The 14,117-nt window shown below is 35.9% G+C and overlaps 1 protein-coding gene across 1 annotated transcript in view; it reads right to left on the reverse strand.

Annotated features, from left to right (window-relative positions):
- The window catches only part of PKHD1L1 (PKHD1 like 1), a 162,695-nt gene that overhangs the window by 84,694 nt on the left and 63,884 nt on the right, over nucleotides 1-14,117 (reverse strand). The window contains exons 33-42 of the mRNA XM_032858464.1: nucleotides 12,658-12,800; nucleotides 11,675-11,779; nucleotides 10,812-11,000; nucleotides 9,873-10,043; nucleotides 9,131-9,354; nucleotides 7,140-8,124; nucleotides 4,616-4,864; nucleotides 3,763-3,912; nucleotides 1,799-1,973; nucleotides 664-820 (exon numbers count right to left, since the gene is read on the reverse strand). Coding sequence (XP_032714355.1) covers nucleotides 664-820; nucleotides 1,799-1,973; nucleotides 3,763-3,912; nucleotides 4,616-4,864; nucleotides 7,140-8,124; nucleotides 9,131-9,354; nucleotides 9,873-10,043; nucleotides 10,812-11,000; nucleotides 11,675-11,779; nucleotides 12,658-12,800 — 2,548 coding nt within the window. The remainder of the gene's footprint in view (nucleotides 1-663; nucleotides 821-1,798; nucleotides 1,974-3,762; nucleotides 3,913-4,615; nucleotides 4,865-7,139; nucleotides 8,125-9,130; nucleotides 9,355-9,872; nucleotides 10,044-10,811; nucleotides 11,001-11,674; nucleotides 11,780-12,657; nucleotides 12,801-14,117) is intronic.

A 14,117-nucleotide genomic window follows, 5' to 3' on the forward strand; every position in this document is an offset into this window, starting at 1 on the left:
TCCCTCTGCCTGCCGCTTCCCCTCCTTGTGCTCACTCTCTCTCTGACAAATAAATAAATAAAGTCTTTAAAAATAAAAAAAGAATTCTTCATTCAATTTCTCAAAAACGAATAAATCTAAACCAGTAAACATTTTCATTAGAGATAGAGTATAATCTACTTTAAATGTTATAGCTGCCTATTGGTTTATTTCACAATAGCATAAAGTGAAAAATCAATTACCAGTTGCCCCACAATCCAAAATAATTCAAAACCTAAAATCATAAAATGTTAGCAATAAGCCACAAAAACATGTAACTTTAAATTTAGTATAGTTAAGGGCACCTGGGTGGCTCAGTGGATTAAGATTCTGTCTTCTGCTCAGGTCATGATCTCAGGATCCTGAGATCAAGCCCCCCCATTGGGCTCTCTGTTCAGTGGGGAACCTGCTTCCCCCTCTCTCTCTACCTGCCTCTCTGCCTATTTGTGATCTGTCAAATAAATAAATAAAATCTTTAAAAAAAATAAATTTAGTGTAGTTACATCTCAGTTATTTTTTTTGGAGACAGTAACAAAGTAAAAAGTCCATTACCAATTACTTTATCTCCCATAATGATGTTCTATTTTTCCTGCCCCCTCCCCCACTTTTCTATTGCTATGATTACTATACCCAACAGCACTTTACCAGTCTGGCCATGCCAATGCCTCTGATGTTCACACGCACTGGAGCCCGCCCTGAAGAGGTGTGGGCACTTGTCATACAGAGGATATATGTCTTGTTGGAATACTCAACATCACATTTAGCTTCAGCTATGGTGATAAGAACATCTTGCATGTTTTCACTGTAAAGAAAAAAGGGGGGAAACAAAAAATTGATGTTTTTTCTCAAATTTCTAGGTCACATTGTCAAACACTATTACTGATATACCTTATTGCAAAAATAAAGACCTTACTCTATGATCCATCAAAGTGCAGACTGAAACTTTTTTCAACAGTAAGACTTCAAAGAATTTGTTGAGAAAAATGTAAACAAAGAGATTAAGAAGTCAAGAAATAAAACTGTACAAAATTAGCAGGCATTCCAGCGTTGGAAGAGAATTGCCTAGGTTCAATTTGTAGAGAGATTCTTTGTTAGTCTCTAAACAGCTACTTTTGTAAGAGACTTTCAGGGATCCTTCTGTTTATGTGATATCCTCACCACATTCAAAGACTTTGGAATTTAAAATCCATGTAAAAATGTAAGCCCAGGGTCCTGAGAAATTATATACTTGAGGAATTAAAATTGCCTCCTATGATTTAAATGATCTGGGGTTTTGAAGTCAGTCTTATCCATTTGAAGAATGATGACAGCGCAGTACATAAATTTGAGCCAAATAATGAAAATGTTTAGGAAGAAGGAATCTGGCCATTTATAGTGAAATGGATGTGATGTACGAAGACATGTTTCATTGACCCAATGAAGCAGACCATAAGGTGGTAAGGGAAGCATAACAAGATGTGATTTATTCTTGAGATATCTGACCAGGACTTAGGGCAAGTTATTTAACCTCTCTAATTTCAGTCTCCTAACCCTAAAATGGGCTAAAAATATCTAAGTGGGTAAGGCAGGAAGTTTCCATGGGGTAAGAAGGTGCCTGACACAGAGTAAGTCTTGATAAATGTTAGCTGTTGGTACTACGATGTACCTCTAGCATGACTTCTGAGAGGTGGGTACCCACTACGCGACCAAATTTAAGCACTGTTCTTGCACATGAGAAAGCAGGATCATGCGTGAGCTCGCACATACGACGCACTGATGTATGTGTGTGGGAGGACAGTACCTGAAGCCTGATCCCGTGATTGTGAGTCTGGTGCCCCCTGCTGTACTGCCTCTCCTGGGGCAGATTTCAGTGACAAGTGGAGTCAGTAACATAGTGTACGTAAAAGGAGTCATGGACAGGGATAAATCCTTCCCATTGACCACACTCACTTCACAGGCTTGCTCGGGTCCTCTGCCTACGAGAAGAGAATCAAACTGAGGACAGTTCTGCCATTAGGCTTTTATTCATCCCCAAAACTCCCAAACATTTTCCATAATATCTTCCTTTTCCTAAAATCACTTCCAATATACCCAGGCTGGGTGTCAAGTAATAAGGATCTCTAGCAATAGCCAAAAACATCACAAAGTTCATGTACGTTATCAAAGAGGAATAAACCCCTTAGATCCTCCCTTGAACCTCTTATTGCAGACAATTCTGCAAACTTTCCTGTGTGGGGTTCCAGCCCGAGAGGATCCAACACTGCAAATCAGAGCAGGAAAGGAGGAAGAACTGCTAAGGCATGCACACGACTGTAGCGAGGAGTGACAGCTGGAAGCAAGTATGAGACAGAAAAAGCACAGACACCTGGTACGAAAGTGTACAAAGAAGCAGCAGAGCTGGTGTCCAGACAATCCAAAAACCTCAACGAATCTTGGTAGCACTGCTGTATTTCTTTAAAAATCAGCATATAAAGTGATGTTCAAATGATAAATAAGCTCATTCATGAAATGTTGTATTTCCTTCAATATTCTTTGAGAAGTCAGAAAAGAGGGGCCCCGGGTGGTTTAGTCATTAAGTGTCTGCCTTCAGCTCAGGTCATGGTTCCAGGGTCCTGGAATCAAGCCTAGCATTGGGCTCCCTGCTCGGTGAGCCTGCTTCTCCCTCTCCCTCTGCCTGCTGCCCCCCCTGCTTGTGCTCTCTCTTTCTCTGTCAAATAAATAAATTAAAAAAAAAAAAAAAAAGAGGTGCACCTGGGTGGCTCAGTCAGTTAAGCGACTGCCTTCAGCTCACGTCATGATCTCGGGTAACTGGGATCGAGCCCTGTGTCAGGCTCCCTGCTCAGCGGGGAATCTACTTCTCCCTCTCCTTCCCCTTTTGACCCCCAGCCCCCACTCAAGCTCTCTCTCTCTTTCAAATGAATAAATGGAATCTTTTTTTAAAAGTCAGAAAAGAAGTAAAAATGTTTAGAAAAGCTTCGTTAGATTTTCTTTAAAAATCCATATCTTTTGTTCACCTAGGGCATTCCTTTGGGTTCTTAAATTTCATTGGACAGTTAAAATTTGTTGTACACTTAAAATGCCAGCTATTTAAACTTCACAAAAACCCAAGAATTAAACTGAAACAGAGGAGTTAGTTTAGTTGCTTAGGTGAGATGACATAGTAAGTAGCAAAATAAGATTCCAGAGCCACTGAGAGCCTGGGCTCTTTATCCACTAAATAATAAGAGTAATAGTAATAACAGCAGCAAATCACACATCATGTTTCAGATATCGTTCCATCCACTTTACATATATTAACTTATTAAATGTTTATAAAGTAGGCAAAAGTGATCTCACTTTACAGATGAGGATTAGGACACTGAGGAACAGAGAGGTTGAGTAACCTATCCAAAGACACAGCCTGGGTCTGAATCTTGGCCATGCATTAGCAAGGCTTACGCTCATAACCATGACACCATACTATCTTTAATGGAAGTTAAGAGTTCAACAGGAATTAAAAATGTGTTCTCCATTTGGCATGCTCTGTTTGTGTGATAAACTGAAAAATTCCAATTTATTATAAACAGTTCAACCTAGCCCAAATGTTATGAATCTTTAAAGACATAAGAAACAAAGTTCTGAAGACATTGTTTAAAACCAAGATAGCCATAAAGGTGATTCAATTGCCCCCCAAAACACAAAAACTTGGAAGAAAAAATTCAGACTCTGATTTCTTTAACATCAATCATTTCTCAAAGACTGCCATTATTTTTTCTGACTACTCACCATCATTTTGTGGAATTTTACATAATAGCGTTGTGCGATCAGATTTAAGCCTGTCAACTGCACATTCTAAGCCACACACTAATATAGTTGAGGTTTGTGGATTAAACCCAGTGCCGGTCACAGTCATGGTCTGACCACCACCAAAGCTCCCTAATGAAGATATACAAGAGAGAAAAAACACAGGTAATGAAAAGAAAACCTCCTCTGTGTATTTGTTTTAAAACCTGAAATGGAAGTAAGTTACCCTAAATGAAACAATTCTTAGAACTGAAGTCATATAGTATATTACAATGTACTATATTAATGCAATAGAATGTCTTCTGATTGTAGTATTCTAAAACTTTTACCGAATAAATGTTACATCCCATCATTTATTTAAACTACTTCTAGGAGCTAAAACTATTTAAGAGAGATGTTAAAAAGAATTTCAGAGTAGTCAAAACATAAACATAAAATTATTATTTAATTAGGGTACATTGGTTATCCTTCCTTAAGGTTTTTAACCACTAAAATAATTTTCAAATAAAAAAATACCTATCTGTGTATTCATAACTATAGGCCAGTGATGTCTAAACATGAGTTTATAAAAAAATTTCACATATAATCTGGACATTTTAAGTAGGATCAAATTTGAAGTTAATTATATAACACTAAGAGAAATATAGGTCATAAGTAAATATTTCGAGAAGGTTCATTGATACACATGCATGCTTATTTGATACATAAATAAAAATATTTTTAAGGTGTTATAGGAGCTACAAATTTTAGCAGTGTTTGAAGAACATTTTTTTTTTCTAAATAAGGTTAAATGTTTACTGAAATAATACAGAATATTTACATTATTTGTACCTACCTTGGCTTGGATGAATACTTTCAATAGTAAGTGGGTACTCAAAGACAACCGTGGACACGGCAAAGCCTTTTGTCTTATGATGCATCGTAACAGCGAAAGTGCCCCCAGCATGATCTTCAGTGTAGCACTGCAATACACTGTCATTGACCATGGTTACATTACACGGAATCGTGTCTATCATCACCAAAACGTCCAAGAGATTGGTACCAAAATTAGATCCAGTGATTTGAATTTTGGTTCCTGGTGGACCTTTAAAAAAAAAAAAGCAAATAATACATCTAAATTCCCGTACTTATACATGCATTTATAGATACACTTAATTACTCTCATAAACAAAATAATACCCAGTATTTCAAAGCTAATATAAGTTTAGCAAAACAGAGTTTAGCTATACCATATGTTACAATCTACAGCATATTTACAATAAGTTATCTCAACATTCATTATTTCCCAGCCCTTCTGTCCATTGCACTGCATTGTTATTCTACTGTTATTGTTAATGTTAGTTCAGGCTAGTGGAGAAGAGGAAAAAGGGGAAGAGAGACAAATTGGAATCCAGAAGTATGAATGTCTCAGCAGGAGTGATGAGTTGGAGTATATTTTAGGGATGGGGTTTACTGTTTTTTATTTTTGGTGCTTCCCTGCTATTGGCAACTCTTTTGAGGATAGATTAGTTTTCTTAAATATTTTTAATATATATACTTGATAAATTATGATAGGTAAATAATTAGACGTAAGATAGTATATACAGAAATAAGGAATTAATTTAAAGAATTATAAGTGAATATTGATGTTGATGCCTTGAATAAATGTACGTAGAACAAAGTACTTCAGTTCTTCTGTTCCCTTCTTTCCCCCTTTTGACAAAAATGTATTGAGGGCATTAAATACAAAGAATTTTTTTCATAGGTCTTCCAAATGAATACCTACATATGTAAATAATAAGTGAATAGGTACAAGTCAACATAACTTGTTACACATACAGAGTCACCAAATAGTAGGTTGATTTTAATTCAAATAGTAAGAGTAAAAAGATCGGTATCACTGACCATAGTAAAGAGTACTGACATTTAAATTGTCATTTTAAAGACCATAGATATTTACGAGATTTTCATTTTAGGAATAGTTTTAAGATATGAGCCAAAAAATGTGTCCTTAAATTTTTTTTTATCTATTAACATATAATGTATTATTTGCCCCAGGGGTACAGGTCTGTGAATATCAGACTTACACATTTCACAGCACTCACTATAGCAAATATCCTCCCCATTGTCCATAACCCAGCCACCCTATCCCTACCTCCCTTTGCCCAGCAACCCTCAGTTTGCTTCCTGAGATTAAGAGCCTCTTATGGTTTGTCTCCCTCCCGATCCCACCTTGTTTCATTCTTTTCCCTCCCTATCCCCCACACCTCCCCACCCTGCCTCTCAAATTCCTCATATCAAAGAGATCATATGATAATTATCTTTCTCTGATTGACTTATTCGCTTAGCATAATATCCTCTAGTTCCATCCACGTCATTGCAAAATGGTCAGATTCCACCTCTTTTGATGGCTGCATAGTATTCCATTATATATATATATACCACAGCTTTTTTATCCATTCATCTGTTGATGGACATCTAGGTTCTTTCCATAGTTTGGCTATTGTTAGTTCTTATATTTTTATTTTGTCTAGCATTTTCACCTTTCAAATTGAAGTGTTGTTCTAAGTGTGATCTATTACCTTGTTACCTTAGTAAATAAAACAGCTCAGTTCTCACTTGTCTGCAAGCCTTGTATCTTCAAATATGTTGTTTGAAAGACACATTCAAAGAAAGAGATGGGACAGAAATGGTTCATGGAAATAAAAACATATGCCAATACCCAGTTCACCATTTGCAATGATTACAAATATATGGGGGAAACTATGTCTTTGCTATTATTCATGATGATCAGAAATAGCATAGAATAATGACAAAAAATTAAGAAGACATCTCAATCTATTCTCAGCTTAGAAAAACAAGTTATATTACATCATTAAGTAAATCTTATTTCATAATACTTTTTTCTATTTGAATGGGCCAATTACCTCCTTAAAAAGAACTCTCTTAAGTTAATAAGTTAGTATCCAATTGTAGTTTCATGGAAATGAGATACACAGAAAAATTCTCAATGTTTAGTAACCTTCATCTGAATTTTAACAGTTGTTTCCTATGCCATATCAACATTAATGATATAAATAATCAATTTTAATTCATAGATATCCATCTATTTCTTCCTCATTTTGAAATTTAGATCAAGTTAAAGGGGATTTTTGTTTCAAAATGGAAGTTGGAACTTGACTAAAAATTTTATGCCAAGAATGTGCAAAAAATAATCACAAAATGGAAACTACACAGAAGAATCTCATGTATTAACTGGGTTAAGTGAATTGTCTAAAAACACATTTTAATAATCATTTATAAACATTATTCCAATTCTACATTAATGAATATTACTGATGATAACATATCGAGACAACATATGGAAAGTATTGGAGTACCTGTATTTGGGACAAGTTCTCTGAGAAGTGGAGTATTTTCCAAGGCATATGTAAATGACAGAGGTGGATAAGCAACTGCATTAACAAAGATCTTCACACTGACCCTTCCAGCTGTCCCTGCTGGGGTACAGCAGTGGACTTCACTGGAGTTGACAGAAATAATTTCACAAGGTTCATCCCCAACAGTGACTGTGGTGTTGCCTGGGTAGAAGCCATTTCCCGTGATCACCAACGTAGTTCCACCGGCAATGCTTCCAGAAGTTGGTGTGACAGATGCTACTGCGGGGCTGCTAACAGTAAGGTTTCCCAGAGCCAAGCCTTTACTTCCCACCACAACACTAAGAGAATGAAGTCCAGCTGGGAGAGGACTCACAAGAACAGTGATATTATTTTCATTAACATCTATTGCTCTGAACGGTTGGTTTCCAATGAAAACAGCAATGTCCTCCAAGATGGTGCCAAAACCTTCTCCTTCAATAAGAACCTTGACAGGTCCTTCGATAGAGTTTGGGAAGATTCTTGTTACAACAGCAGTGATGCTTTCTAAGTAGGAAAAGCTGCAGTTCCCCTGACACTGAGAAGGCACTCCATGTACCAGAAGATCCACTTTCACAAGCTGTTGGGGAGCAGGAGACGTTTCACACTCGATGGCTGTGTAATTCACTGAGAGAACCTTACATGGAAAATGACCCATGAAGACTTCTATACCCGCAGAAGAAGCTGCAAACCCAGATCCTTTTATGGTCACTCTTGTCAGTCCTGCAGTTGATCCTGCATATGGCAACACCATGTCAATGTTTGGCAAAAGTACAAACCGCCTATCAAATTCATTGGACAGCGTGTTGATAGCCGTGCCCAGGTTGTAGACCATTAATGTGACAATTTCCCTGACACCAACATCCATTGAGTTCTGAGGGTCAATACGACATATAATGGAATTGTCACTACTTTCTTCTACAATACACGGGTAGCTACCAATTGTAACCTAAAAGTAAAATGAATATGGAAACAAGTCAATACCATTACTCTAGTGTGAACTTAAATTTTATATTAACAACGAAATTTTAAAAATTTGATCTCGTGCAAACTTTTTTATTCATAAAAATAATTTTGGGGGCTGGTTAAGACATCTTTTGGATTAATCTTAAACCTAAATTATGGCCACACGTGAACATTCATAGCTACATTATTCATAACAGTCAAAAAGATGAAAACAATCTCAATGCCCATGACTGGTAAATGGATGAATACAATATGTATGTTATATAATGGAATATTATTTAGCCATAAAAAGAAATGAAGTACAGAAGGGAGAGGTTAGGGGATGGGATAACCGGGTGATGGGTATTGAGGAGGGCACGTGTTGTGATGAGCACTGGCTGTTATACGCAACTGATGAATCGTTGAACACCACATCAAAAACTAATGATGTACTACATGCTGCTATAGAAAAAATACTTAGGTGTTATGGGAAATGATTCTTTATTATACCAGGAGCTGCTGAATGCATCAAAAAAAAAAAAGAAAGAAAGAAAGAAAGAAAGAAAGAAAGAAAGGAATGAGGTACTGATAAACATGGAACAACATGGCTAAACCTTGAAAACATTATGTTTAGTGAATAAAGTTGGTCACAAATGACCACACATATTATTCAGTTTCAAAGAAAGTCCAGAATAGGCAAACCCATAAAGACAGAAAGTAGATTAGTGGTTATTTAGGTCTGGTATGGTTGAAGAGATTGATGGTAATATCTAAGGGTTGGGGTTACTTTCTGGTGTTATAAAAATGTTCTAAAATTGAATGTGGAGATGGATACACAACTCTGTGAATATACGAAAGGCCACCAAACTATGCACCTTGAATGGGTGAATTGTATGGCATATGAATCATACTGTAATAAATCTGTTAGAAATTAAACTATGAGGTTATGGATGAAACATTTTCTTTTTATTGAGTATATGGTAGTAAAAAGGAGATCTTTACATACTTACCTTATTAGCACATGTGAGATTACTGAAGCCACGTCCAGTAATTGTTACCAATTCATTCAGTGTTCCAGCAGATGGATTAATGTTGTTTATAGTTGGTGAAAAACAACTTGAAAGCTCAAAGACCAAATAGTCTGAATTTTTAACCCTGGTATTGTTCGGGCCACACAAGGGTTCTGTTGCTAGGCAGCCTGCCACAGAGCTCCCCAAGTGCAAATTCACAGGTCCTGTAAGTCATGGATAATATTCTAAAACAAGAACTGTTTTCAGACTACATTACTCTTTATTTTAATGATAGTGGTTTATATTCTGTTAATTTTTTTGGTTTTGTCTGAATGACAAGAGGGGCTTAGGCAGTACATAGGTGGTAAAGAGAGAAGAGGGAATGTAAAAATTAATTTATTTTTCAATTTGTCAAAGCCAGGTCCTATGGGGAAAACAAAACAATAACATCATCTCACATTTTGATATATTTTGAGGGGCACATACAGTGTGTCAAAATTTCTTCATGCTACATCTCATCTGAGGCACAGAAGGATTCTGGGAGAACGGGAGGACAACAATAACATGGGCCTCATTTTATAGAATAGATTCTAGCCTCAGAACTGTCCAGGTCTATCCAAGGTCATGTGGCTGGTCAGAGACAGAAGCAGGGTTATACCTAGTCATCTGCTTCCTACTCCAAAAAGGTCACATACACCCTAGGTCACAGGAGCAACAGGGTTTCCCTCTTTCACCCTCTTACCCTGATCATAAGTGGCTTCAGTGCTACCCACAAACAGGTGCAAGGGAATGTGCCTGGTTTCAGCTGGTGAAACATTAATGACTCCTTGGAGAAAAATGGAGTGAGCCTCATCAACGTATCCACTGCTGTAATAATGGGTTCCAGGTGAAGTAAACTGGTAAGAAAATGAACCTGCCATAAAATAAGATTGTATATAATAAACACAAGCAATTAATACAGCCTCTAAAAAAAATTTCAAGTGACCATTCAAACACAGGCAGGTGACAGGATTCTTATTTTTCATGCACGTGATATTTTGACAGGAAGTAGTAAAGAAATGACTCACTGACTCTAAAAGAACTATCTTCTGTAATGAAATTACATTCCAGGAAGACAAGATCCAGCATAAGTTTTTCTAGAAAATTATATCCAGTCTGGCATAACTCACCACGTTTTAAAGAAAACTTCAACATGCAGTGGAAAAACAAACAATACTTTGATTTCATGAGAAAAAATTCAAACTGCTATAAATATAGAACTAAACATACAGTCTACCAGGCACACTTTCACTGAGTTGTCTTAGGAGAAATACTAATTTGCTGATTCCAGTCAGTTGAAGTTCGTTACTTGCTACCAAGTTGGTATGATTAAAACACATACTCCAATTTTCTTTGTATTTTGCTTATTTTGATATTTTTTTGAATTGGTTGATTATTCCAGAATAAATAAATACATTTCTGAATCAGAACTCATCTCTGATATATAAAATCCCTTGCTTACATTCATTTATAATATTTTTACAAATTTGCAACATTTTCACTACAGTAATAAAATGCCAACTAAATTATTTGTGTATTTACACATATCATTTATGCAAAAGTATCTTAAATCTAAACGACATCTTTTTATTATATCTAGGAAAGAGAAGCATGACACAAATGCAACAAAGTTGAAACATACCTGAAGCAGATTTTTCTCTTCCATTTGTAAATCCTTTGCCATCATAAATTACACTTCCAGGACTGGATACAGAGAAAACCCTATATCCTATTCCCCTAAGAAATGGATGGGCTTGCCAGTGCCACGTCACTGTGTCTCCCACAGATACGTTTAAGACTGATGGTGACCAGGCATAACCTAATCCATGTACTGGAAGCAAGAATTGAGACATTTTTTTTTTTTTAAAGGAAAAGGAATAAAAGTTCTTAATAATTATCTTTGAAAGTATGGCATTCTAAATTTTTATGTGCATAATTGAAACATGTAACAAAAATAAACAGAAATAATGGAAAGTAAGATAATGAGAAGCTAAGGAAAATAATTAACCACACACCTCCAACACTGATGATCAAGAGACAATTTAAAAAAAAAAAAAAGTTGGAAAGTCAATAGGCAAGTTGTTCAGAAATATCACATGGCATATCTTTTAAAGCTGTGATCAATTCTTTAAACATAAGAATTTTCTCAGGCATCGAGGTATACCAAAATCTATATAACTTCAATTTGAATATTTATTTAGAAGCCCATGACCAATAACAAACTACCATAACTTGGGAAGTTCTGTACTGCAATGAAACCTAATGACAATTTCTCAACTTGCAAATTACTGTCTAGCCTTGTAGACTCAAGTCTACCACTGATTCATTCTATATATACACCCTGATGTCAAGGAAAGAAATTAGAGACAAACTATTGACAAATTATAGAAAGACATAAGCAACAGTTTTTCCTCCGAATATTTGAAGTATTAAATAAACAAAAATCAAATCAATTTCAGGGTAAAGGGCTTCCATTATTTATAATATATAAATGTTGGCTAATACCTGAATCTTCTCCAGTATTGGTAATCCTGAATGTATTCCCTGTTGAATGAAGAATACATTTTATGACATTTTCTGATGATGAAATCACATCACAAGGGAAGGGCCCTAGAAAGAAATAAGATAGGGGAAAAAATTTTTCTCAAATATTTTTTGTAAAATATAGAGATGAATTATAATCAGTAAACAGTTAAGGCCCTGCATGGGGCACCTGGGTGTCTCAGTCAGCTAAGCATCTGCCTTCGGCTCCAGTCATGATCCTGGGATTCTGGGATCAAGTCCCACATCGGGCTTCCTGTTTGGTGAGGAGTCTACTTCTCCCTCTCCCTCTGTCTATTCCTACTGTTCATGCTTCTTTCTCTCTTTTTCTTGCTCGCTCTCTAATAAATAAAATAAAATCTTAAAAAAAAAACCCACAAAAAACAATTAAGGTCCTGCAAAACCCCCCATTATCTAGTAGAATCTTTAACACTTTTCTGATAGTTATCATCTTTGAGTACTGATTACTTTTAGAACACAGACTTTTCTCTGTAAGGTGTTTCACAGACATCAAATATAAATATTTATTTATTGAAATCAAAAGCAGTTATTCAATTTCTCTTTACAACCTTAACCAAAGACACTTAACCTTTTATACATTAATAGCAAAATAAAGCTTCCATGATTGAGAGTATTGTGTAAAAACTCAGCACCTAAAAACAAATCTTTTATTTTATTCTTTATTTTTTTAAAGAGCTTATTTACTTATTTTTGCGAGAGAGAGAGAGTGAGCACACATGGTGGGGGAAGGGTCGGGGGAAGGGAAGAGGGGCAGAGGGAGAAGCAGGCTCCCCACTGAGCAAGGAGTCCAATGTAGGACTCAATCCCAGGGTCCTGGATCATGACCTGAGTCAAAGGCAGACGCTTAATCAACTGAGCCACCCAGGTGTCCTAAGCACATCTTCTAAAGAGAAAAAAATAACACCCTTCTGTGAGGGAGTTCTTACCTAAGAGCACTGTGTTCTCAGTTGGTATCGTGCTGAACCCCAAACCCATTATAGTGATTTCAGTTCCACCATATAAAGAGCCTCTCTGTGGAAACATGGCGGTCACTTCCAAAATATACTGTATAGAAGCATTTAACCTGTCTCTGAAAAAAAAAAAAAAAATCAATAGATGCTTCAGTGAGCTTTCTATGAGGTCCTATTATTAAATTCTTATTGGATATGATTTATTTAGGAAGAGGAAGTAGTTGAATATTTAATTAGACATTACATTTTTGAACTAGATAATCTGATAATTAGCATGACCTTAATTTGGTTGGATGGTATCTGTGTGTATATATTTAATAATAACATATATTGTATAAGTAACAATGTACTACATATAAGAATAATACATAATAATCATTTTTCCCTAACAATGAAAATTAAATTTCTGAAAATCCCATGGCAAGAAAAATTTGAGATGGAGAATCGTAAAATATTATGAGAAAGATATGGTTATGAGAACCCAGGTCACAAGAAAAATATGATGTCCTTTAAGATATTTTATATATTCATTACTGTAAACCATAAAGGATGCCTTATCTTTGAGAATAGAGATGAAATTCCACACATTTTATGTAAGAAATAAAAGTTTTGTGCAACTAATTTGAGTTTATTATTCTATGTATGTTGGAGACCTGTCATGATCTCCCTTCCCACTATTTCAGTGAGAGAATTTAAAATTTCTTTTGCCTTGTTACAGTTAATGTGTCTGCCAGGAGGCCATCAAAATGAACAGTGCCTTTCTGACCTGATATTTAGAGTAGAATCCTACAACCCAGCTCTCACTGTAAGTAAGATGAGTCTTTATGCTAACTATTATTTCACTTTCTCAGCATAACTGAATTTATATTTCTTCAACTGTCACTGAAATATCCCAGTTTTGTATGCTGTCAATTCCGTTCATTATCTCCATCATGCCAGAGCACAAACAACAGCTCTTCTAGAACCCAAGTGAACTCTGCCCTGTGAATTGAAGAGGGATGTAGCTCTGGGCTTCATAGTTACTGTCGCTCACCGTCCTTCACCTCAAGATTCTGCTGTAATAATCCCTCCTATTCTGACATCAGGTGTACCTGCCTTTTTTTTTTTTAATCCCTAAATTTCAGTTTCCTCATTTTCTAAGTATTCTAAACCAATACTTTCCTGAGGCCAGAACTAAAATATTACTAAAATTTTGACAAACAGCTTCCAGGAAGAAAATACTGAACAGTTACCTAAAGGAAACAGGTGGAGAGGGAGTCTATCTTTTTTCTTTATGGGCAGCTCCTACCCATTTCTTGGCTTAACTGTCACCTTTTAGAGAACACTTTTCTGTCCCTTAGGAAAAGTTAGTGCTCTTTGTTATATGCTCTTACAGACCTGCTACCTCTTACTCATAGTCTTTTTCACACTTATAATTAAGTTACTGATATAATCTT

This window comes from Lontra canadensis, unplaced genomic scaffold, assembly GCF_010015895.1.
Source record: "Lontra canadensis isolate GAN:19392208 unplaced genomic scaffold, GSC_riverotter_1.0 scaffold15, whole genome shotgun sequence".
In the NCBI taxonomy this organism is placed as follows: Eukaryota; Metazoa; Chordata; class Mammalia; order Carnivora; family Mustelidae; genus Lontra; species Lontra canadensis.